Genomic DNA, 25,254 nt, shown 5'->3' with positions numbered 1-25,254 from the left:
TAATTGTATGAATGGCTAATAAACAAAGAACTGTTGAGCATTTTTGGCCATCAAAAAATGCAAATTAAAATGTCTAAGACTGCGGCACACTGGGATGGTGCTAATTGCATAGTGGTGCCACATATTGAAAGGGTGAGCATTTGGAATGCTCATACATTCCTAGTGGGAATGTCCTAAGAACCATTTTGGAAAATAATTTGACAGTCTTTTAAAATTAAGTGTAGATTGTCATCTTAATTGCCAGACTCCCACCTTGTATATTGGGGCATACTTGAGTGTAGAGTTTCCAGTTCAACTACCTTGTCCCCAGATGCCATCTGCCTCTTGAACCCTGGGTTTATAGGCATCCACCATGTGGATGCTGGGGATCCAAATTCAGATGCTCATGCTTGTGGGTAAAGACTGAGCCAGAACATGTGTAAACATCAGCACAACAAGATGCACACAAAACACAATCTGTTGACTCCTGTATACACTTTTAGAAAAGGTATAGACTAATAAGGTGGCTCAGCAGGTAAAGACGCTTTCTGACCTGAATCTCTGGGACCTCCATAGGAGGATGAGAACCAGCTCTCTCAAGTAGTCCTCTGACCTCCTTGTGCACAATGGTGCATATGCACAGATGTGGGCACACCTGTACACTACATGTACAATGAACTTTAGAAAAATTTAGGCACTTTAGAGAAGAGATGTAGGGCTGGAGATCCAGAGGTATAGGTTGATGGTTTCCTAGTTCTGTGTGTGAGTGGGGTAGATTTCTGATAAGGGTACTAAGGGAGATTTTGAGTATTCTGTTGACTGTTGTGGTTACAGAGATAACTATGTTTATAAGAATCCAAGGATTGCATACTTCAAGTGAGCATATTACTTGGGTGAAGTCCATTAAAAGCAATTAAATCTAAAAACAAGATTCTCATCCACTGTCAAGCTTGGTTTCGTACTCCATTACTCTCAGCACTGGGAGGCATGGGGAAGGTGGATCTCAGAGGTTTTGAGGGCACGGTTAGAACTTAGAGCACAGTTGTTTGGGGACAGCTATGTGGGTAAAGTGCTTGATGGACCTTGATGGTTAGCTCCAGGTTCAGTGAGGGACCCTGTCTCAGAAAGTAAGGAGTTGGGGGCTTCGGATGTGGGGCAGGGGTAAACATTGTAGCGTGCAAGCTTGAGGCCCTGAATCTGAATCCTCAGATTCCATATAGCCAGACAGAGAATGGTGTGTCGGTTATCTTGTTTCGGTGGTGAGATTGGGGTCAGACACAGAAGGCTCCCTGACAACAAAAGAGCAGGGACCAACACCTGAGTTTGTCCTCTGACCTCTGTGTGTGCATACACAGATACACAGACAAATCAGGTAAAGATGGATAAATACACCCAGTATGGACTTCTGTCCTCCCTCCACATGCATGTGAACATACATAAACCTGTGTATGTACTTGCAGCCCCCTCTACCATGCAGGAAAACCATTTAGGCCTGAATTTCAGATAAAGAACATTTTCCCCAATATGGGTTGTTCATATGTGTGTTTAACTGAATTTAGCCCTAATTAGGTTTCCCATGTTTTTCTTTACTAAATCTGGCAGCCCTAGCCAATAGAGAACTAGCTAGGTTGTATTAAGACCCACTGATTTTGGGGTTCATCTATTTTAATCACGTATACTCTGGTGTCTTAATTAAAGTAATCCTAAGGAGATAGTGGATGTGTTAATTATTACTCTGCCTTAACTTTCTCTAGTAAAAAATAATCTCTAAACAAATATTCTGCATATCTGCATATGGTAACTTTTTTCTCCATCATTTGGTAGCACAAAACTCATGAAGTTACTTGCTTGTCAGATAAAGGTGGAATCTATCATGTTGTGTCTCATGTTGAACTCATCAACAAGTGTGTATCTTCAAGTGTAACTTTTGCTATTTAATAATCTCACTGTCCAGTCAAGGATTTGGATATGTAAATATTTAATTGTAATAGAATGCCATAAATAGCATTAATGTTAGGCAAATAACTTGTGTCAGAAGGACTTTGAATAGAAAAATACCTGTTGGGGGCTTAAAAAAGACTCCCTAGAATGGGATGAAAAGTCTTTAGGAAAAGGATTTGGACAGAGTAGAAGTTATGGGAAGGTTTTCATATAGGAACTAAGTCACACATCTTGTGTGTAGCTATGTAGCAAAGAAGTTGGTAAACGTGGTAGGTTAGTCTGATTGGCACTGCTATCTAAAATATCCCATAAGGTGAGTGACACATAAAAAAATTCTCATAGTTCCAGAATCGAGAATTTTGAAATTACAGAATTAGCTGTGTTGTCATCTTCTGAGAGCTATGAGCATCTGCCTTATGCCCCAGAGTTTTGTATAGCTTCACCCTCTGCTTTGTGTCGGGGTAGCATTCTGTGTCTTCAGTGGTTTTTCCTCCACCTTCACCGGAGTGTCCAAGTTGTCCTTTTCTATAAAGACTAGTCAGCTTAGGCTAGGGCGTGTCCTACTGATCATACCTTAACTTGGACATCTGCAAAGACTCCTTCCCAAATAAGGTCACAGTCACAGGCAGTGGGGTGAACACAGACATCAATACATCAGGAGACATAATTTAACTCATAACAAGTGTGAAAATAGTTATGTTTTAACCTTTTAGACAAATACAGGACCATTACAGATATTTGTGCAAAGAAAAAAGTGACGGTTCCAATTGTGATATGACAGTGTGCCTCCAAAGACAGATATGAAGACTGTTACTGCTGTTGTAGAATGGCAGCCTGGGCCAGTAACTGCTTCTTCTGGTGATTCACTGTGCCAGGTGCTGTGTGAATACTTGACTTTCAAGAAACTAGTGATGTGGTATTATGACTTATTATTTAACTATAAAGAAACAGGTTTAGAACAAAAAATTGGGAGAAAAGGAAGCGATATTTATTTCAAGATGTTAGTGTTGTGTCTTAGGGTAAGTTGACAATAGCTAGGTTGAGAAGTTGAGCATATGGTTGAATGAAGGACAGGGACTTGATCACTCAGCAGCACAGAGGTCCTAGTGAAATGAAGGAAGTGGCTGGTCTTGCCTAAGCAGGGAGGGGGCAAAAGTGAAAATGCTCAGAAGACAGCTTTGAACGGGGCAGTGTGTATTCAGTGATAACGAAGGGGGAGGACTCAGGGTGAACTTGAGTAGTAAGGAAGTGGGGAAGGGAAGCGAGGAGATACTGATTGATGTTTAAGAGCACAGGCAGGGCTACATGTTAGTCTAGGTGCCCTGTTATATGGTGTGTGTGTGTGTGTGTGTGTGTGTGTGTGTGTGTGTGTGTGAGAAATCTATTCACACGCTTGTGAAGACAGATGACATTCAGATCCTGGAGCTGGATTGCAGGTGGTTATATACATTGGCTGTGGGTGCTAGGAACAGAACATGGGTCCCTTGCAAGAACATTATTCCTGTCAGCTGCTGATTCATCTCTCCAGCTCCCTTGACTACATTTCTTAACACAGCTCTGCCAAAGAGGGCCTTAAAAGTCTGTGTGCAAGGTAAAGTGACCCAATTCAGTGCAGTAGACATTTTCAAGCTTGTTGTCCGAGATTTGAAATTTCAGAATTGTAACCCAGATATACTGGGACATGTCTGTAATCCCATCACTTGAGACACTGAGGCAGAGGGCTTGCTGCAAAGTTGAGATTGCATGTGAGGGGCCCAGTAAAGAAATTGCGACATGACTGCTCCAATGGGGGAAGAGAAGAAAGAACATCCAGAAGCGACTGGATGAGTCTAGAGCAGAGAGAAAAGGAAGCAGACTGGACATGGCTAGGGCTAGGGAAATGGGAGAGCAGGAGACTGTATAGGTGGGGAGAATAGTGGAAATAGCAAGAGAGCAAAAGATAGCAAGAGAGGAAGAGAGAAAGATAGCGAGAGATGGAGAATAGAGCATAGCAAGACTGAGGGTGAGGGAAGAAAGAGACAGAATAGCGTATTATAAGGAGGATGCGTAAAGTAACTTCAGGGAGTGAAGAACCAGGAGGCTACTGTGGACTTTGAAAGTCATAAAAATGTTTGTGAGTAGGGACGGCAGGTGCCTGGAGGCTGGCTTGGGCTTTGATAAGTAAGCACAAGTAGCCATGTGTTCCTTCTGCTAGAGGTAAGGGGAATAATGATTCCTTTTGTAAGATAGGAACCAATTTCTCAAATTCTTGAAGGATGCCGGCTTTCATTTAACCACCAAAAGTCCTCCTATAGTCCATTTCCAGCTCATTTCTAGATAGATGGACATCCTGAGACCTAACAGGTCATCCTGGCCCACATAATTAGTTCAAGGCCAGCCTGCAGTAAACAGAGAAAGCCCTATCTCAGAAAGAGAACAGAAAACTGGCAAGAGATTTCGTCATAGCTGAGTTCATCTGTATTTACTGTAGAATGTACCATAGAGGTATTATGCTCTATTGAACCTCATTCTACAGATACTAGCTGTGAGTCTGTTTTATGAAGTATCAAAATAGTATATGAAATTACATAATAACTAACACTATAAAGCTGTTTTGGTGGACATGATCAATAAAACACACGAGAAAGAATAGGAAGTAAAGAAATTAAAGAATGTAACTACAAATTGTAGAGGCAGTGAATGGCTCAGGGACAAGTTGTGTGGAAGAGCATGGTCAGAGAAGACAGATAATTAAAATGAGATTTGAAGGAAAAAGTTGTTCAAAGGGTGGGGCAAGTTGATTTTTGTTGTCAGAGCAACATGTGTAAAAGCCTTGAGATAGGATATAATTTTGCTGAAAAGGCGTGGTGGTGCAGAGGGACAGTACAGAATGATGAAAACAAACAAAAATGTTCATTATTGATGTGTGTGTGTGTGTGTGTGTGTGTGTGTGTGTGTGTGTGTGTGTGTGTGTGTAGTCTATCTCATCATTTTGTTGAGGCAGAACCAAGGCAACTCCCCACTCCCTCATTACTGCTAATTTGAAGATAGTTTTGGTAAGGTTCTGCAATCCAGATGAGTCAGGGGTTTAAGAGTCTTTTGTTTTAGACAAGTCTCACTATATAACCCTGACTGTCCTGGAACTCACTATGTAGACCAGGCTGGTCTGGAGCTCTGAGAGACCTGCTGGTCTCTGCCATCTGGTGCTAAATTCGCTTCTAAAATACAGTGTAGTTGAGACCATTGGCATGTACTTATAGACCCAGCTATTTGGAGGAGGAGTGCTTAAATTCAGGAGTTTGAGACCAGCCTGAGCAACATAGTGAGACTGTTTTCTGAATGAAAAGAATATTGTAAGAATTCAGAGGAAGGAAGTAATTTATAGTTCCACTGTATAAATAACCCGTGTGTGGGTCAGAATCAGTTCAATGACACTTAGCATGTTGCTCTTTAGTTTGGGTAAATAGAGAACTCGGGTCTTCACTTGCCCCATGCTTCTCTGTAGCAGCTGCTTTACAGTCAGGGGATGTTGCTGTGACTGTGCAGCTGGAAGTGCTGAAGAAATAACTGCTGGCTTGCCCAGTGATAGAGCAGTAATTTTTCCTGCATACCCTCACACCTTGATGTTAAAAAGCTGGACTTACAATCTTATCTGAAATAGAGAAATTGTTAGCCAAAATTTTTTTTGCAGTGTATTTTGCAAATTAAAATTTTGGTGAAATATTTTATAGGCAATGAAGCACATATGAAGAACATACATATTTTAAGAACAACTAATAAAGCTGGTTGGTGGTGGCACACAACTTTAGTCCCAGCACTCAGGAGGCAGAGGCAGGTGGATTTCTGAGTTTGAGGCCAGCCTGGTCTACAGAGAGATTTCCAGGTCAGCCAGGGCTACATATAGAGAAACCCTGTTTTCAAAAACAAAACAAAACAAAACAAAAAATCATAAACCACATTACTTATCTCTCAGGTTGAGATGGAGTAATTGTTAGTATTTCATTTATTGATTCATTCATCCATTTGCTTTTGAGACAGGATCTCATGTAGTCCAGGGTGGTCTTGAATGTAATGAGTATAAAGACTGTACCCTCCTCTGTCTTTGTTTTCAGAGGTGCCATCCTCACATGTGTTGACATTTTTATACCTTTCTTTATGGTTTTATCATTTATGAAAATACTCTTAAGCAGTTTATTATTTGTTTTGTAAAATATGACTTAGTTTCAGGCTGAGTTATACCATCACAGAGCTTCTCAGAGAAGTAGCTGGATAACAGCTTCTCAGGTCATCGGGTCATCCTGAGCTCTTGCTGAGGTCATCCTGAGCTCTTGCTGAGGTTATCGGGTCATCCTGAGCTCTTGCTGAGGTCATCGGGTCATCCTGAGCTCTTGCTGAGGTCATTGGGTCATCCTGAGCTCTTGCTGAGGTCATCGGGTCATCTTGATCTCTTGGGGAAGTGCTTTAGCATGGATCTGTTGTCTGTTTGTTCAGCAGATTCTCTGTCAGATATCAGGTTCTGTTCTGTTGTTTCTGTACATAGGATAGTGGTGATTTTCTTAGCACTGAGAAGTTGATCACTCATCTCAGACATAAGGACAAGGTGGAAGGAGTATATTATCAAGGTGAGGCAAAAGTGGTAATAGTCTGGAATAGACTCCCTGGCATTGTGTTCTCAGGAAGAATGGTCACTGGTGTTAACAGCTCATTGTGTCACAGGAGATACTTCACATACAGCCTTTTACATTTTACATTGTGAACCTTTCCATTCATTGACAGTAGCATCCTGTGGGGGAGGTGGAATGTGATGGTGGTAAGGTATGACAGAGCTGAGCTGTTTGTTTCTTGGTGGCTAGGAAGCAGAGAAGTTTCAGATGGAGCCAGAACCAAGTGGTATTACTAGTCAGGGTATGCCTCCAGTGACACTATTCCTCTGCAGTGCCCTACCTCCAGTCCCTCTGCAGTCTGTTCACAGTGTGAATCCATCAAAGCATTAAGAATGTGTCAGAGCCCTCACCCTCACAGACAGCAGGCATGAACTTAATATTAATAGTCTTTTACACGTCTCCCAATTTAGTCAAGTTGACAGTCAAGATTAATCACATACATTGATGCAAAACGGACCCATTGACTTTTACAATGGTCTTCTGTCTTCCTGAAAATTCCTGTTGTCTTCCTTTTTTGTTAGGTTGCCACTGTCTTGTACCTCAAACTCTTCCTAAATTAATGTTTTTGGTGTTTGTTTTTTGGAGACAGGATTTCTCTGTCTAACAGCTCTGGCTGTCGTGGAACTTGCTGTGTAGAGTGGGCTGGCCTCAAACTCACAGAGATCCACCTGCCTCTTGTCTCCCAAGTTCTGGGACTAAAGGGATGTGCCACCACCACCCATCATGGGTTTGTTTTTTTAAAGGCTCAAGGCTATGAGTTTGATCCTGGCACTGCAATAAAACAGAATAATTTCTTGTCTGACACACACTTTATACTTTGATTGACTCAATGTGCTTTTTCCAGCTTCTGTGTATGCTCTTGTTTGAACAAGTGTCTGGTGTTGACTGTCCTTGCCACTGTGTTATGCTGCTCTTGGCTTAGTTGCTGTGAAGCTATGATTTGGTTCTATTGGGTGTCCATCTGATACCTGTTCATACACCTATCGTTTTCTCAGGGTGTGTTGCTCTTTTTGTTTGTTTCAGTGTCTTCCTTAATGTAAAATGTAGAACAAAGTGTGTTTGTTACCTTTGTTTCAGCGAGCTTTCACAAAAAAGTGAAGTACACAAGTTTTATATGAAAGCCCTTCTTCTCTTACTTCATCTTCTCTTAAGACTTGAAGATTATCACAGCCAGCCTTTCCATTTCCTTGTTTTTCTACATTCATGTATGTAACTCATGAAATACACGGTGTGGACTAAATGAGATTTTGTGAACCCAAATTCAGAACTCCAGAATTTTCCAACACAAAGCTTGATTGTTCTTTAAATTTGCTTTTGTAGGGAGGTGACAAGGTCCCTGAATATCCAGCTGTGATTGTGGAGCCAGTCCCCAGTGCAAGATTAGAGCAGGGCTACGCTGCCCAGGTTCTGGTGTATGACGATGAGACTTATATGATGCAGGATGTGGCCGAAGAGCAAGAAGTTGAGACCGAGAATTCGGAAACAGGTAGACATGGCGAAAAGTGTTTTTCATCTACAACTCTTATTTTAAAAAGTCATGTGTTTTATGTGTAAGGATGCTTTACCTGTGTGTATGTCTGTACCAAGTGTGTGCAGTGCCCATGTTGGCCAGAAGAGGCTGTTAGATACTCTGGAGCTGGAGTTACATACAGATGGTTGTGAACCGTCAAGCGGGTGCTGGGAAGCCAACCCCAGTCCTGGATGAACATCCAGTGCTCTTAATTACTGAGCCATTTCTCTAGCCATAGAACTCACTCTGTAAGCTTCAGTATTACTATTGGTGGGGAATCTTAGACTGAAGAACCCATTTTAAAATGTTGTTTATCATAGGCTGGAAACTGGTCTAAAATCTTTGTTTAAGAGAGTTTATATAATAGAGTCTTACAATATAGTTCTTTGGTATATGACTGACACAAAAGTTGTTTTTATGTATTTTTTTCTGGGACTACAAATACTCATTAGTTATTATTTAATTATAGAGATTAGTAGGTTAGTACACATGAGTGATATTTTCTAATAATAAAAAAAAAGGTCCCCCCCCCCCCCAGCCCTCTTGTAGGGTCAGCATTGCTGCAGCAGGGTCTTTATTCTCTTCAATCTGAAGCAACTTTGCCTGTCAGATTCTTCTGTCTTCTTCAATATCTTGGTGTTCCCATCAGTTTGTATTTCATCAGCTGTATGTGTATTTGGGGATCAGTGTGTGCAATTCTTAGAGAAATCTTTTTTTTTTTAATTGCTATGACCATGAAGAAAATATTTTCCTTATATCATTTTAGTGATTTACATAGCAATAAAATTATCATAATCTGTTAATGATTTTTTTAAAAAAACTATTATTGGTTTACAGTCTTAGTGAAATTTCGTGTGTGTGTGTGTGTGTGTGTGTGTGTGTGTGTGTGTGTGTGTGTGCAGGTCAGAGGACAATAATGGGAATCACTTCTCTCCACCATGTGGGTCCCAGGGAGGGAACCCAGAGGTCATTAGTGTTTTTACATTTTGAGCTATCTCACTGGCTGGAAATCTCTTAAATATTTAGGCATATTTTCTTGCAAACTCTGCCAACTATGTTTTGACTGTTTGTCTTTTAGTTCTGTGAGGCCTGGTGGTGTTTTCTAAGTACTGCTAACTTCTAGACTCACTTTGTTTTTCAGTTTCATATGTTTATTGAGCTTAGATATTAGAAGCTGCCTTGATTTTTCTGAGCAAGATTATGTGTCTGCAGAACTCAGGTGAAGTGTGCACTGTTTTATCTGACTTCAGGGCTGTAGTCTGGAGTGGTGCCTTGCTCTAGTAGGTAACAGTTGTTTCTTTTTTTGTTTGTTTTTCAAGTCAAGGTTTGTCTGTGTAACTATGGAGCCTGTTCTATCTAGAACTCATTTTGTAGACCAGGCTTGTCTCAAACTCACAGAAACCCACCTGCCTCTGCACAACACTTGTTTCTTCATGTAAGTTTTTCAGGCTGAAGGCAGAAGTTCAGGTTTGGTTTTCCTTTTTCTTATTTTTTAAATGTTATTATCACTATTAAAGTGTGTGTGTGTAGGGGTGTTTTGCCTGCGTGTGTGTTCGTGCACCACATGTGTCCCTGGTGCCTGCAGAGCTAGAAGTGGCCATCGGGTGCCTTGGGATTGATGGATGCCCACATTACAGACAGTTGTGAGCTGCTGTGTGAGTATTGGGACTTCAACCTGGATGTTTTGGAAGAGCAGGAAGCACACTGTCATCCCTCTAGACCTGAGTTTTCTTCTTGAGGTAAAAGAAGTAAAAGTACTACATACAATGACATTTTGGAGTAGATATTGTAATGATTCTATTATGTCATTATAACTAGATAAAGCAGTGATTGTACACTAAAAATACGATAGCTTAAGCTGAATACACAAAAGGAGAGCTTGTTTCAAATTCCTCGATAATTTTGGAGTAGGCATGGTGGTGCTGCACACCTTTAATCCTAGCATGTGCAGGGCAGAAGTTTTTGGACAGCCTGGTCTACATATCAAGTTCCAGGCCACCAAGAGCTACATAGAGAGATCCTATCTCAAAAGTCTAAACAACAAAATGAAAACAACAACAAATGATTGATTTGGCATCATGTTTAAAACTTTAAAAATGAAAACAAGAGTGCAGGATTTGCATAAGTAGATACATTAGGATATTTAGTGTATTTGAATGCCAGAGCAGGTTGACAAATGTTATTATGTAACTGATAATAAAGACTTCAATTAAAGTAATTAATATAGAACAGTTTTGAGTAAGAAATGAATGCAACCTGTTAATGGAATTGAGGGTGATTCCATTCACAGGACAGCTGTTAGTGAGTGAGATACTGAAAAGGAGGATTGGAGCTGACTGTGGTATGTGGGTGTCATCGGACTATTCCACAGGCCCGGGATTAGCCTCCAGAGGTTGTGGATTTAAGGCTAGCCTGGGCCTAGTAGGGCCCATGTGGAGAAAACCTGCTACTTTTGTAATGTAATGATTCCATTATACCACTGTAAGCAGACATTGTAATTGTTTTTGACAAGTGGGTTTTAAAATATTTAATACTATTTTATATTGAGGATCTCTCTGGGACCCTTGGCAGGCCTTGAACTGTGGCCTTCCTGCTTCTGCTCTACCAAACCCACTATCAGTACTATTTTTCAGATTGAAATTTTTTAAGCAGTAGAAGGAAGTTAGACAAATCACTTACATTATTCTAATATTGTAAAAAGTACCCCGGGACTTCATTTTACACGTAGTCCCATTTTTGATCATGAATTTAAAAAATGACTTGACAATAATTAAGTCATAGGTTAATTTTTGCTTTATGCACACTCCCCCAAATAATTATATTAGCAAATCTGAACTTGATTTTGTTTATTTTCTTTCCTTCTTTCTTTTTTTAAAAAACCACATGCTTTAAGTGGATTTACTTCTTATATTTAGAATATACAAATGAATAAGGGTTGCCATCACTTAGCTGATTCTCTGTTTGCATTCAGGGATGGCTTAGAATGGGAGGGTTCATCCCTTGTGATATTAAGTTTATAAATGAAATTCTAAATTTGTTTAAAAAGAAACTGGCTGAGGAGAAAAGGAAAGGAATAGAATGTCTCAGTTTTTATTTGGTGAACTGAGGGAGTTAAGAATAGAATAAACCGGGTGGTGGGGGCGCACGCCTTTAGTTCCAGCACTTGGGAGGCAGAGGCAGGTGGATCTCTGTGAGTTCCAGGCCAGCCTGATCTAGAGAGCGAGTGCCAGGACAGGCTCCAAAGCTACATTGAAAAACCCTGTCTTGAGAAAAAGACTAGGATAACGGTCTGGTGAGGTGGCTCAGTGGTTATTGGTGCTTGCTTGCAAGCCTGGCAACCTGCTTGATCCCCAGGACCTCTGCTGAGTTGGAAGGGATACTGGCCCCTTACAGTTGTTCTCTGATCTCCAGATATGCATGTACCCTGGCATGTGAATGCATGCACATATACACCATGAACACATACAATTAAAAATATGTGTAGAATAGGATTTCCTTGTAAAATTCTAGGGAGTATGTCCTAGACTTCTTTCAAACTATAGTGTGTGTGTGCCTGTCTGTCTGTCTGTCTGTCTTTTTGTTTGTTTTTGTTTTTTGAGACAGGGTATGTAGACCTCTTGGCCTTGAAGTCACAGCTCTCCACCTGCTTCTGCCTCCTGAGTGCTGTGATTAAAGTCATGCGTAACTACACCTGGTTTATAATTCATATTTTATCAGCCTAAAATAATAATTTAACTTGTTCTATAAGCTCTACTGGTCACATTGAGATTTTTCTTTTTTATTCCTCTGTACCCACACATATCCATGCCAGAAACACTGCTCTCATTGTTAAGTAGGCAGGAGTGCTACGGTCATTACCTTGTACGTCTGAGGAGTCTCATTTTGATAGTAATTATTGTCTGTGTCATTTATCTTTCTCTTAGAAGTCTACATTTTCCTCTCAGAGCTTAGGGGTGATACCAACATCCTCTTAGATGTTGTAGGAAAATGAAGTTCTGTGAAACCTCTAAAGAGGTATATTCATCTAACCTGCTGATACACTGTGGTGAGGATGCTTAAGAGCCTTTAAGAGCAGCAGTAAGCTGTGGAGGGTGAGCTTGTCTGTGGAGGCGTGAAATAACTCATAGGGCTGTGTACTTCCCCAGCACCAGGCCTGCTCACAAGCTGGATGTGACGGGAGCCAGGAGTTTATTGGATTCTCTACAGATATCTGACAATACAGTCTTTCATTACAATATAGTCATTTCACATTAAAATATATACATATGAAATAAATTTTATTGAATGTCAGGAGTTAGTAATTATGCAGATAAAGTGGTCAGAAGATTTAGAGGCTCTTATGGAGGAAGCAATACCACCAATAGAGGACAGATTCTGTATATTGGCTGGGATGCGGCCTAGTGGTAAAGTGCTTACCTTCTACACAAGGCTCTATGTTCAATCTGAAGTAACATATATAAATAAACAAATGCAACTTAAGTAGAAATTGTTGGGACTAGAGGCAGGAAGGGTGCTGTTGTGACTTAAAGGGTAACTTAGGAAATATTAGAGTAGTGGCCATAGGAACAGAGGGCTACATAAACACCATCCATTGTCCCTTCTGACCTGAAGACAAGGAGGGGCATACTCAAGAAAGCTGTCACCCACGTTATGGCAGTAAGAGACAGTGACATCTTGTAGAGGTTCATAAAAGGAAAGAACTGTCTTGAGAAACAGATGATTTTGTTAATAGTCACACTGAGTTTGAGTTTAAATAAAATATCTAAGAAGGAATATTTAGGTATTTACAGATGCATAAAGGAATAAACAATTCATCACAAAGGAAATGGCATGCTCAAATTAGGCTAATTTGTGGGAAGTTTTAGTAAAGGAAAGTAAGCACAGTGCAAAGGATTGGGGAGGAGGGCAGTGATCCAGCACTCTGTAACAGAGCTGTTTCTATTCTGGGCTCCAGTGCTCAGGGGAGGGACTCCTCAGCCACTCAGATGTGGAAGCAGTTGTCCTGGAAAAGGAATCACCTTGGGAAAACGTGGGATCTTGGTCAAAGGATGTACCTGGTTAGATGGCAGTGCCATATCTAGGGAGCCAGGGATTAAGTCCCCTAACCTTCCTCTCCTCCTTTGGTTCCCTGCCCAGCCCCTCCATTGAAAAGCTCAGTGTAAAGCTATGTGAGTCCTGTTGATGTAACTCTCTCCTAGGATGGAGAGTAGTGCTAGGGGGCAGATGGGAGCTGCTGAGTCACTGCAGCACAGTAATAGCAGGGTGGATAGAGACAGATGTGGGAATCATCCTTACTTGATTCTGTGAAAATAATCTAGACCTTCTAGGGAAAAGGTATTGGAGAATGTCTCTATGGGGCGGATACTTCAAGGGTGTACTTGTGTTGGGTAAGACAATGATTGAGAATTATAGTTAGTTTTAGAAATGTTTGTATTTTGAAAAATGTGAAGAATTGTAAAAGCAAATCTGAGAGAGCATCCTGGGTTACTGAATTTAACTTTTTCTTTTTACTCCCACCCCCCTTTTATTTTTTGTTTTGATTTTTGAGACAGGCTTTCTAAAACTGTGTAGTCCTGGTTTTCCTGGAACTCACTTAGCTAGCTCTGCCTTCAGTTTTTCTCCGCATCACTTACTTGGTGACATTTAAACTTTTCAAGAGTGTTTATTCAAGGCTGTAAGGACGTCATAAAAGATAACTTAAAGGACAGTTCTTGAACAAATTCCATTGATTTCATGAGCAGCTTTCTGTATGTCTTCAGGTTTGATAGGTCTGCAATGCACTCAGAACATTTAACTTTGTATTTTAATTTCATTTCCATGTTAAAAAGGAAAACAAAAAAAAAAAAAAAAAAAAAAAAAAACTAAAGCAAACACATACCTTCAGCAAGCATTTTTTCTTTCATTTTTCCTTACCTCACTGTGTTTGTCAGCCAGTCTATAGCTGACTGTGTCTGTCTGTCAGTCTGCAGCTCGCTGCACTTGTCAATCCATCTATAGTTTAAATTGCTAGATTTCAAAGGCCACTCTTCTGGCACGCTCAGTGGCCTTTGAGCAACCCAGAGTAGGTCCTTCATGATCTGGTGATACCTTTGGAAACTCTGCTCTCCCAGTTCTTTTCCTTCCTGCCTTTCACAAGGACTATTCAAAGTATACTGACTGAACTTCTACTCTGTTTCCTCATCTGTAATATCTAGACCCAGGTTCTAGACCCAGGTACCTGAGACTCTGTACAGCTATTATAACCAACATTAATCACTCTTCCGATCTTCCAAGATACTATCTGGGTTTAGTTGTTGTTCGTTCTTGCAGTGAGGATAAAAGCAACCTTGGAATTGTGTGAGTGTCTCTGTGTATGTTTCTTGTGTTGAACGTGTGACAGGTAGTGAGGAAATAAGAACCAGACCATTAGGTTCTGAAGTTGCTATTTTAGTCAAGAACCATTTTCTGTCTAGGTGTGGTGACATGTGCCTGCAGTCTCAGTACTGGGGAAACTTGAGGCAGGATGGTGAGTGAGTCCAACCTGGGCAATGTGGAGCCGGACCCAGTTTCAGACAAATGAAGGAAAGAAAGTGAGAAAGGAAAGATTGTCATTTATATGAAATCTTCAGTATTTATTTTTTGAATAACCTAATATTACTCAGAATTTTGAAAGTCATCCAAAAATACCTGAACATGCTCATATAGCATGCTGTCTTATATAGATGAGTTATATTTTATAGTCATTGTTGACTTTAATATTTCTTTAATTATGTAGTGTGTTCTGCCTGCATATATGCCTGCAGGTCAGAAGAGGGCACCAGATCTCATTATGGATGGTTGTGAGTCAACATGTGGTTGCTGGGAATTGAACTCCAGACCCCTGGAAGAGCAGCCAGTGCTCTGAAAGTCATCATTATCAGTGAGACATGATTGCTACTTTAAGAAATCCAAATAACACAAACTTTGACATGTTTTAGTCTTTTAATCATTAATATTATTTGGTGCAAATCTTACTATGTACTGCCCAGGTTGTCCCTAAACCATGGGCTCAGGCTGTCTTTCTTCCCCAGACTTCCAAGTAGCTGGAGCAACTGGCCTGTGCTACCACACTCATCTGAGCACTGCTTTTTGTAGCTGTCATTTTCTTTTGGTTGGACAAGTAGACATGTTGATCTTCAGTCTTTTTATGATTCCTACATCTCTTGAGTAGTCATGGCATGACTTTGCTTTGTATTCAGCCACCAAAGTATAAAAGGTTATTCTTGTATTTAATTATCAAGAAAACTTAAAAAAAAAAAAAGTAATCTGTTTTTTATGCACTGGCATGGTGGCTCAGTGGGTAAAGGTGCTTGCTACCACAAGCCTGGTGACCTGAGTTTCATCTTTTGGAGTGAGAGAAAAACTCTTGAAGGTTAGCCTCTGACTTCCATTCGCTTGTCCTGGCACACGAATGCCCACATACATACACACACTCACAAATGTACAATAAGTAAAAAAATGTAAAAAATACTCAACTGTTTTAGTGAACAACAAAAAATCGATTTAAAGGTTAGTTGAAAGTTAGAAGAATAAGAATTTTTATATAATTCAGTAAGAAAGCAAAGGTTACTTTTTAACAAATGAAAGTTGAGATTTATAAATACAGTTTGAAAGAATAAAGTCAGATTTCTTTATTGAAATATCAGAAACCAGATTTCTGTCTGAATGTCAGGACAAGTCTGAGTTCATGAGGAGCTGGGATGACTTCTGTATTTGTTATACCATCAGAAATCCTCCCTGTGGCACAAAAGGACTCTTTTAATTAGAAAATATTGTTGCCACAGGGAGGTAGAGCATCGGCTTGAGAAATGGGGACGGGAAAGGAACCCAGTCCTAGGATTCCCTGGAGGTGGTACAGATGAGCCAGGAGGAAGACAATGCGGGTAGGTTGGCTTTTAATTTATTAAGAATGTTTATGGTATTATATCTCATTACAGTTATCATCTTCCTATGCCATTTTTATTTTAAGAAGAGATAATAAAGTAGTATCTTCACCTATGCAGTTTGCTACCCACATTGTTCCCTTACCTTGCCCTGGGTAAAGTTCCGGGGTGGTCTGAATCTGTGATGCCTCGAAGCTGCACTCAAGACCTCTTGTCCCTTTCTTTGTGTTGTTTCCTCTTCCAATACAGATGTTTCCCCAAATCCTTTAAGATGTTTTCTTTTAGTTGTCTGTTTTCCTGGGGTTGGTCATAGAAACGGCAAAACATGAACCTCAAAGTTACTGAGTTTGCTTTTTGGAATGACTGAATTATAATTGTACTGTGACTAAAATGATCTAGAAAGCATTGTTGAAGAAAGTCTTTAATATTTTAATATCTTAAGTTTCATTTAGCCTGAGGCTATCTGTGGTTAAAAGCCATTACTTTATACAAGTGGAGGAGGAAGATGATTCGCAATAAGAGATAGTTGATGATAAGACACATTTCAGTTTCAGACATGTCGAATGTGAAAAACTGCATCTTAGAATTAGTGAAATATGTTATAATTATGACTCTTCCCCAAATCTCCAATTCCCATTAACTTGGAATTAGATATTAAAATGTCCAGTTTATGAAAAATGGGGGTCAGCTGTAGTGTGGAAGATGTTATGTGTGCTCATTTAGTTTTCAAACTTCTTCGCTGTCTTTTAAGACATGATACTAAAACACCCAGATTTGCCAAATGTGATGGCCATGCTTGTAATTCTAGCACTCATGAGCCTGAGGCAGGAGGGTCATTAGTTGAAGTGTGTTATTACACCATACCTTAGAAACAAAACAGATGGGCTGGAGAAATGCTCTGTGGTTAAGAGGGTTTGCAGCTCTTGCAAAGGACCTGAATTTGATTCTCATCACCTACATCCAGGTGCTTACATCTGCCTGTAACTTTATCTCCAGATAATCTAAAGCCCTAGTCTGGCTTCTGGGTACCCAAGTACAAGTGTGTATACACATACAGACATACAAAAAGGGGAAAAATGGCTCAAAGTAAATAATTGCCAATTGCTAAGCAGCAATGGAAATTATTTTAAGTACTATTTATATACATCTATTTTATAGAGAAAGAATGAAAGTATGTTAGAAAGTAGGTCACTTTAAAAGAATTTTTTTGTTTCAGAAATTATAACATACCTTTGTTTTCAAAAAAATTTTTTTAAGTTTAAAAAAAAAACATTAGTTAAGGAGGTTGGAGAGATGGTTCATGCAAAGAAAAACAGCAGAGATTCTGTCTCAAAAATAAGGAAGGTGAGGACCAACATCTGAAGTTGTCTCCTGAATTCCACACAGAGGTACACATGAACACACATGAATGTTTGCATTTGCATTTTAAAAATTATTGCCTATTTTTGTAGTTTACAACATGTTGCTATGAAATACACACACTGTAAGTAGGGATATGGTTACTATATTGGAACAGAATAACACAGCTGTCATCTCAGACTTGTCTTTCTGTTACAAGAAAAGCTAAAAGCTTTATCTCATGAAAACCCCAATACAAGTTAGTTTTATTAACTTTAGTCTTTAACGTTCATGCCGTGAACCCCGTCTTTCCCCTTCCATCTTCTATCTGGCCAGGTCAGAGCTGACTCTTCATGAGGCAGACAGGAGGCCAGGAGCCTTGCTCTCACTGGGCTTTCAGCTTTGTAGAAGGCATTAAATAAGTTAGTGTAGTTTATGGCAATATAAAATGTGGGAATTGCCAGGGAGGTCAGGGAATGACTCCCCAACAAGGTGATTTGCAAAGGGTATCTGGAAGAACATGGCTTCTCTGCGTTGTAGAAGGAGATTCAATGTGGGGAGAAGGAGAGTAAAGGGCTTTTAAAGCTTTGGATCCAAGTATGGATCCAAATATGGAACTTTACTAAAGGGAAATAGAGAACTGCCTTTAAGTTTTAAGCCAACTAAAACAATATACTTTTAGTTGTTTCCAATATATTGAGTACAATAAATAAAAAAAAAAAGTAAGACAAAGAAGCACTTTCGATAAGTTGTCTGCCTCTGCAGATTTGGGCTGCAGTTGTAGGTCAGTGAGTGTGGTAGCAGCTAAGACGATGGTTGGCTAGGTACCCTTCCCTGTGGAGTGAAGAAGGTGGGTGCTTCGTACAGGGCTGATGCAGGAGAGGAGGAACCACTGCCCTCATCTGTCCCTCCTGCACACTGTTTGAGTGTAGGTCTTACTGATTGAGTACCATTCTGTTTGTTGTATTGGTGGGATTTTGTAGAGCTGGTAGCCTTTATGTTATATAATAGGAACATTATTTTAATCATTTGGGCTATAAAGCCTAAGTTAATCTTTTGATTCTGCTACTTATAAATAAGTTACCTTGAGACTCTTTCTTATTTTTTGCACTTTATACAAATAATCATAATAATTTCACTGCTATGAAGAGTCCTTGTTTTGGCCCTTCTGTCATACTATATGCTATAAGCATAATTGTATATGGAAAGGCTATGCTTAAGGGCCTGCCTGTACAATAATTAATATATACATACATACATATATACATATATATGTTTGGAATTTAAAAATATGTAACATATAGCATTTAAAACATAGCAAGTGCCACTGACTTGCTATGGGAATTCATTAACCTGGGTGATTGTGGGTAAGCCCACCTATTCTGGTATACTCTGCCTGTCTACTCTTGTACTGTGGTCCTCATAGTAACCATGGTATAGAGTCTCTACATCACTGGTGTGGGATCTTATGTGACCATTTTAGTTGCCAAAAAGAAGCTTGCTTTTAGTTCAATAGCAATTTCTTAGAGATGGAAAAAACATGGTTTATCACAACAATCATGTATGCAGCAGCTTGAAGTAACTGATTAAATGTATGCTAAGCAACATAAGTGCATATTAAGAACAGTGCTTGCTAAAAAAATATAGGTGAGACATCTAGTATCATTTATTCAGGTAATATAAAAGTGGTACATTTATTGTATCACCTATTTTTAATAGGGACTTCGATAAATAACACAAATAGTAAAAACCCAGAGACAAATATTGGGGTTCAAACTGAAGATCAGAAAAGCTAAGCAGCAAGTCCAGTAACTCTTACCTCTACTAAACTGAAATGTCAATCCTGCCTCAGTGAATCCTCAGAGACAAATGCTTTCCCTGTCTGGAAACTAAATCTCACATGATACCCTTTGCTACTTCGTTTAATACCTCCCTAGTGCTGGTATTAAAGGCATGAGCTCTGTTACTCTTTTAGACTGATTCACTCTTGTGTAGCCCTGGGTGGCCTTGAACACACAGAGGTTCATCTGCCTGTCTCTAGAGTCCTGGGATTAAAGGTGTGTATCATCACTGCCTGGCTCTATGGCTGTGGCTAGCTTTGTATTTTGATCCCCAGCGGCTTTATTAAATCATAAACAATATATCACCACATAGGTATATGTGATAAAAATTAGAGCCTTTGAAGCAGGGCAGTACCAAAATGAACAGGAAATTGTGATAACTTGTGTAAGTATGAATAAACATGACTGAGTGCGTATTCATTCTTTCTCTCAACTAGATCACCGTTCAATGAAAGTGAAGGGTCAGTTATCCTAGTATTCAAGTTTAACTTCATGTTAGTTTTATTTCCTGGCATATGAAGTTGTAGGCATCTGCCTTACATATGTTTGTTTTTACTCATAACAGATACTGGGCTACAAATGTGGCATGTCATACTGTTTGGCAAGGGGGTTAGAACTTAAGTCTGTTCTCCGTTGATGGTTAGAAGCTTCATTTTATTTTGGGACCTGAAGAATTAGTTTTATTACTGATTTGAGGTAGCCTTTTCTTCCATTATTCCAGTGACATATTTGTCTGGCTATAAATTTTTGAAACTTAATATTTGTTTTCTTGTCTTGAAAGACACACAAACACACACACACACACACACACACACACACAGAGAGAGAGAGAGAGAGAGAGAGAGAGAGAGAGAAAATTTTCCTTAGTACTTGAAATGGCTGCTACATAAAATGCTTACTAGAAAAACAATACCAGTATTAGTAGTGGCAGATGTAGATCAGTGGTAGTGTGCTTGCCTATATGTGCAAGGCTCATTTTGGATACTTCCTGTGGTGGTTTGAAATGACTCCCATAGGCTTATATAATTGAATACTTGGAATACTTGGTACCCAGTTGGTGGAATTGTTTGGGAAGGATTAGGAGGTGTGGCCTTGTTGGGGATGGTGTGTTACTGGGGATGCTTTGAGGTTTCAAAAGACTGCCACTATTTGGAGTCTTGTTCTGCCTTGTTCTGTCTCAAAATCTGAGTGTTTAGCTATTGGTCTAATACCATTACTACCTGCCTGCCACTGTGATGGCCATGGACTTCAAGTCTCTGAAACCATACATCCCAAATAAATGTTTTTAGTAAGTTGCCTTGGTCATGGTGTCTTATTACAGAAAAGAAAAGTAATTAAGGCACTGTCCCTAAGTGCCGTTGGCTTTTACAGGGGTAACAGCACCCATGGCAGATGTTTCCGACTATGCTTTTCTCTGAATAAAGAAGAGTTGTTCTGATGCTCCCTTTTCCTTTCATTGCATGTTACTGAAACAGCTGCATGAGCATGAAACAACTGGAGCATAAGGCATGCCTACTTGTTTGGTCCTGTTATGTTTATTAAAGTGTTCAGATGGGTGACTATGACTATCCCATTCTTGTGTCTTTTGGGACCTTCCTTTAGCAAGCAGTTTTCATTTCTATGGCCTCTCACTGCCATAGGCATTCACACGTTTAGCAAAGCCAAGCTTTCTTCAGCGCAGGTTCCATTCCCCCTCTGTATTTGCTATACCTCTTCTCTCTCTCACCTTGCCCTGATGTTTTAGGGAGTGCTTATTAACCTTTAGAACTCCTTGAATTGTTTTATTTTTGTGTATATGTATGTTTGTATATCTCTATGTATGTAATTTTGAGTTAGGGTCTTGGCAACATCGCTCAGTCTGGCCTGGAACTCGTTATGTAGTTTATAGGCCTCAAACTACTTCATCAGTCTACTGAGTTGCTAGGGTTACAGACATCTGCCACAACACCTAGCTAAAACCTGAGATTTAAAAAGTATGTAGTAGGAGACAATTTCAGTGATAATGTGGTCTAACTCAAGGCTTGAGTTGAGTTAGCTTTTGAGAGGGTTAAAAAACTCTTAGTCTGTTTACTCCTGTGATAGACTCCTTCTGTTTGTTGTAGAATGTTACTTTGGGACCTGAGCATTTATTCTTTTTCAGTAGGTTCCTATAAAACATTTTAAAATTCAATGCCATTAAGCTGACATTATGTTGCCTGGCTCCATCTGAGGAGGCAAACACTGTGGAGGCAAGAGCATGTGATGTACAGGAAGCAGAGACAAGGGCAGGAACAAGAGAGCAAGATGCCACTCCAGTGACCTAGTTCCCCCATGTAGGTCCCACCTCCTAAAGTTTCCAAAATGAACTAAGATGATGATACATTTCTGTAATCCCACCAGTTGAGAAGTTTGAGGCCAGCTTGAGCTACATAGCTAGGTCCTGTTTGAAAAATCTAAACAGGTGTTTAGGTGGTGTTCAGGTATGTCTTTCATCTCAGCACTTGGGAGGCAGAGGCTGGTGGGTGTTATGAATTCCAGGCTAGCCGGGGCTACACAGTATGTCAACAAAACAAAGTAAGACATAAGAAAAGGAAAGGAAAGGGTTTCTAAAAAGAAAGAAAAAATTACTACCAAACTAAAGTTTCTAGAATTTTCCCAGAACAGTTCCACCTAGCACCTGGGGTCCAAGCATTCAGTCTAAGAATCTGTGTAGGACATTTGAGATCCAAACTGTAATGGTGTGCATTAACTTCCTAACATTCACAAATTTCTACATTTAAAATGCCCATTGTTCTGGAAAGGAGAGTAAGGAACTCAGAACTCTCCTAATTCTTGAAAGGGGTTTTATTGAAATCCTCTAAAATGTAAAACTTCAAAAATGGGTGGGTAAAAATGTTTCTTTCATTTATACTTGCCAACTAGCAGGTAATTATTAATATATTTAACTTCATGTTTTATTTTTAATATGACGCTTTTGAAACCCAAATATTTTGTAAGGTGGTCGGGATGCTAAGAGGTGGGGTGATTAGTGTTCTGTAAATATCTTTGTGCAAATGTTTGTTTAGGTTGGTAAAGGAGCACTTCAATGGGAAGAAGGCAAGCACACTGTTGACATTCTGCTTAACATCTGTGAGAGTTTTCAGTCTTCCTGTGTTGTGGAGCTTGTTTGCCACAGCGTGGAGCCTGTGAATCTTTTAGAATGTTTTAAAATATAAAGCAAAACACCTACCATTGCCAGGGAGTACACACGCTCAGGCGAGTTGTCAAACTGTCCATTGTGGTGTTAGAGCAGGTGCTTCTCAGCACATCAAGCCTGGGAAGGCCCGTTTTACAGCTGTCATTACAAAGTAATGCTGACTGTAACTTCTAGTTTGGGTATCAATAGCAAATGCAGCATAGTATGAAATATGCATTTATTATTGGCCAAGAAATCACAAATGCTATTAATACCATGGTTTATGCTTGGTTTTAAAAATTGACATGTAAACTTCATTTAGAAGCCAGTGAAGTATTATTGTTCCTGATTCTCATGCATGTATTTAATTATTTTTTTTTTTTTCCAAAACAGGGTTTCTCTGTATTGCTTTGGAGCCTGTCCTGGAACTAGCTCTGTAGACCAGGCTGGCCTTGAACTTACAGAGATACACCTGCCTCTGCCTCCTGAGTGCTGGGACTAAAGGTGTGTGACACCAATGCCCGGCGAATTTGTTTATTTCATTTATTTATTTTTGAATATGCTCAGAGGAGTCTTTTCTTACCATGTAAGTCTGGGCAGAGATCAAACTCAGGTTCTCAGGCTTTGTGTTAGGTGCCTTTATCTACTCATCCATCTTGCTGGCCCCATTTGTTATTTTAACTGTATGACAAAACATTTCTTATCGAAGTTGCTTTTCAAATCTGAGTACACAGTAGAATTATTAGAAAAGCTTGTAAAGATACAGATTGTTGGGATAGAGTTTATGTTTCATTTTGTTTTTCAAGATGAAATCTTGTTATGTTTGTTACTTAAGCTGTTTTCTAACTTTTGAGGTCAAATGAGCCTCTTGCCTCAGTCTTCCCAGTACAGAGGGCTACAGCGGCTCACACCATCACACCTGGTGGGCCATGCTTCTAATTTAGTGGGTCTGTGGTTTGACTTAGCATTTGCAGTCTATTGTCTTTAGGTGATACTAATGTTGTTGGTTGTAAGACATTCTTTGATAGCCTCTCTAGACTGCTGGGTATGATTATAGGAAAAGAGAGCTGCTGTTACTCAAAAAATCCAACCAATGATCACTGTAGTTTCTTACTATAGTAGTTACTGGGAGGGAGTGTTAACATTCTTTTATGTGCTTGAAATTTAATTAATTAATTAACCCTTAATTAATTCTTGAATAAGGGCTGTTGAAATAACTCAGTGACTAAAGGTGCTTTACTTCACGCCTGAAGATGTGAGTTTGAGAGCGTGGTTCTTAGAGCCTACGTGGTGGAAGGAAAGACATGTCCCTGAAAGTTGTCTTCTGATCTTCACACTCAGACTGGCATGGGCACCCTTCCAACATATGATAAATGCATGTAGAAATAATTAATACACATCCGCTGGTTACTTATTACATGCTAGGTACTCTTTAAGGCATGGGCTACAGTGACAGGCAAGGCAAGCGGTCTGCATTTTGGGACATGTGTGTTCATCATTCTTCAAAGTTTTGTCACAAGCCAGGTTATATAGGAACTGAAACAGAATGAAGAGGCCATTCCTCTCTAGCAGTGGAGAGGCACAGGTGCCACTTCCCATCCCCCTTACAGTTGAGATGCTGGCAATTTTAATGTAGGCCACATTTAAATTTCACCATCAAAGCCAGGCGTGGTGATGCACACCTTTAATCCCAGCATTTGGAAGACAGAGGCAGGTGGATATTTATGAGCTTGAGGCTAGCCTGGCCTACAAAAGGACATCTAGGGCATCTAGAGCTACATAAAAGAGATCAAAAAGAGAGGAAAAAGAAAGAAATGAATAAATTTCATCATTGAGAATGTGGTTGACAGTTAAGTGTTAGGGGCAGAGGAGCTAGCAAGCCACATGGAATAAGCATTCCTAAATGTCGTTATTTCTGTGCATGTGTATGCACTTGTCTGGTGCTAGTTTCCTTTTAAAAGTATTTATTTTTGTTTTATGTATATGAGTGTAAGCTTCATGTGTGCAGGTTCATTTGGAGGCCAGAAGAGGGGATGGGATCTCCTAGAGCTGTCAGTACCAATGGTTGTGAGCCACCTGATGTGTGTACTGGGAACCAAAGTGGAGATCTTTTGGAAAAGTTGCCCTTAATGGGAGAGCCATTTATTTCCTCAGTCTGACATATGCTGTTTACTTCCTGGAACAGATTGCCTTCCATTTTTTCAGTTTGTTTTGGCATTTTTTTAGCATGGGCTAGAACCTACAGCTTTGAGATAAACTAGGACAATAAATAAATGAGGCAGTAAATACTTTCCAACAATTCAAGCCACAAGAAATGAATGGACTTGGGTCAGTTGTGTAGAGGAATAAGATATGGGGAAGGTGAATGGGAGTGGAGAGTGAGGAATGTGTGGATGTTTTGGGTTCTACAAGTTGCTCTGTGTTAGCCAAATTGATTCAAAGTCTGGCTGTGGTTTGGTGCCATCTGGTGGTGCTTATGTGCTTTTATGGGTGTTCTTTGATGACAAGAATAGCAGATGGAAAACTGTTTTTCATTTTATTCTTTATGAGATAGGGTCTTATGTGACTTAGTCTGGCCTTTCACTTCTCAAGTGTGGGATCATAGGCATGTACCACCTTACCCAACTGTTTGTCGCATTGATTCTAGGACTCTGAATTTCAGCTTCTGTGGGCAAAGTGGAAGGATTGTGAGTTCAAGACCAGCCTGGGCTATATTTTAAGCTCTTGTCTTGAAATACAAACCTCACTGCCACTCATTTTCCTTCTACGACATAGCAATATTTCTGAATAACCTTCATACAATCTCTTGTGTATCTTACATCATGTCATTGTAATACCTAGTACAATATAGATGTTTGATAAATAGTTGTTATACAGGAAATGGACTGTTTGTGGCCAGTCAAGTGCAGCCCTACCTTTCAAATATTTTCAGGTAGGTGGTTGAATT

The 25,254-nt window shown here is 39.8% G+C and overlaps 1 protein-coding gene across 5 annotated transcripts in view; it reads left to right on the top strand.

Annotated features, from left to right (window-relative positions):
• Window positions 1-25,254, top strand: part of Elf2 (E74 like ETS transcription factor 2) — an 82,436-nt gene that overhangs the window by 20,718 nt on the left and 36,464 nt on the right. For 3 of the 5 annotated variants that reach the window (XM_051176900.1, XM_051176898.1, XM_051176899.1), the window contains exon 4: window positions 7,884-8,049. In XM_051176900.1, the coding sequence (XP_051032857.1) occupies window positions 7,884-8,049 (166 nt within the window). Of the gene's footprint in view, window positions 1-7,883; window positions 8,050-15,875; window positions 15,975-25,254 lie in introns of those variants that run through there. The other 2 variants (XM_051176905.1, XM_051176902.1) reach the window with 1 other exon arrangement.

Source organism: Phodopus roborovskii, unplaced genomic scaffold (genome assembly GCF_943737965.1).
Source record: "Phodopus roborovskii unplaced genomic scaffold, PHOROB, whole genome shotgun sequence".
Classification (NCBI taxonomy): Eukaryota; Metazoa; Chordata; class Mammalia; order Rodentia; family Cricetidae; genus Phodopus; species Phodopus roborovskii.
The sequence above is the reverse complement of the archived record's forward strand: the minus strand, read 5'-3'. Positions and strand labels throughout refer to the sequence as shown.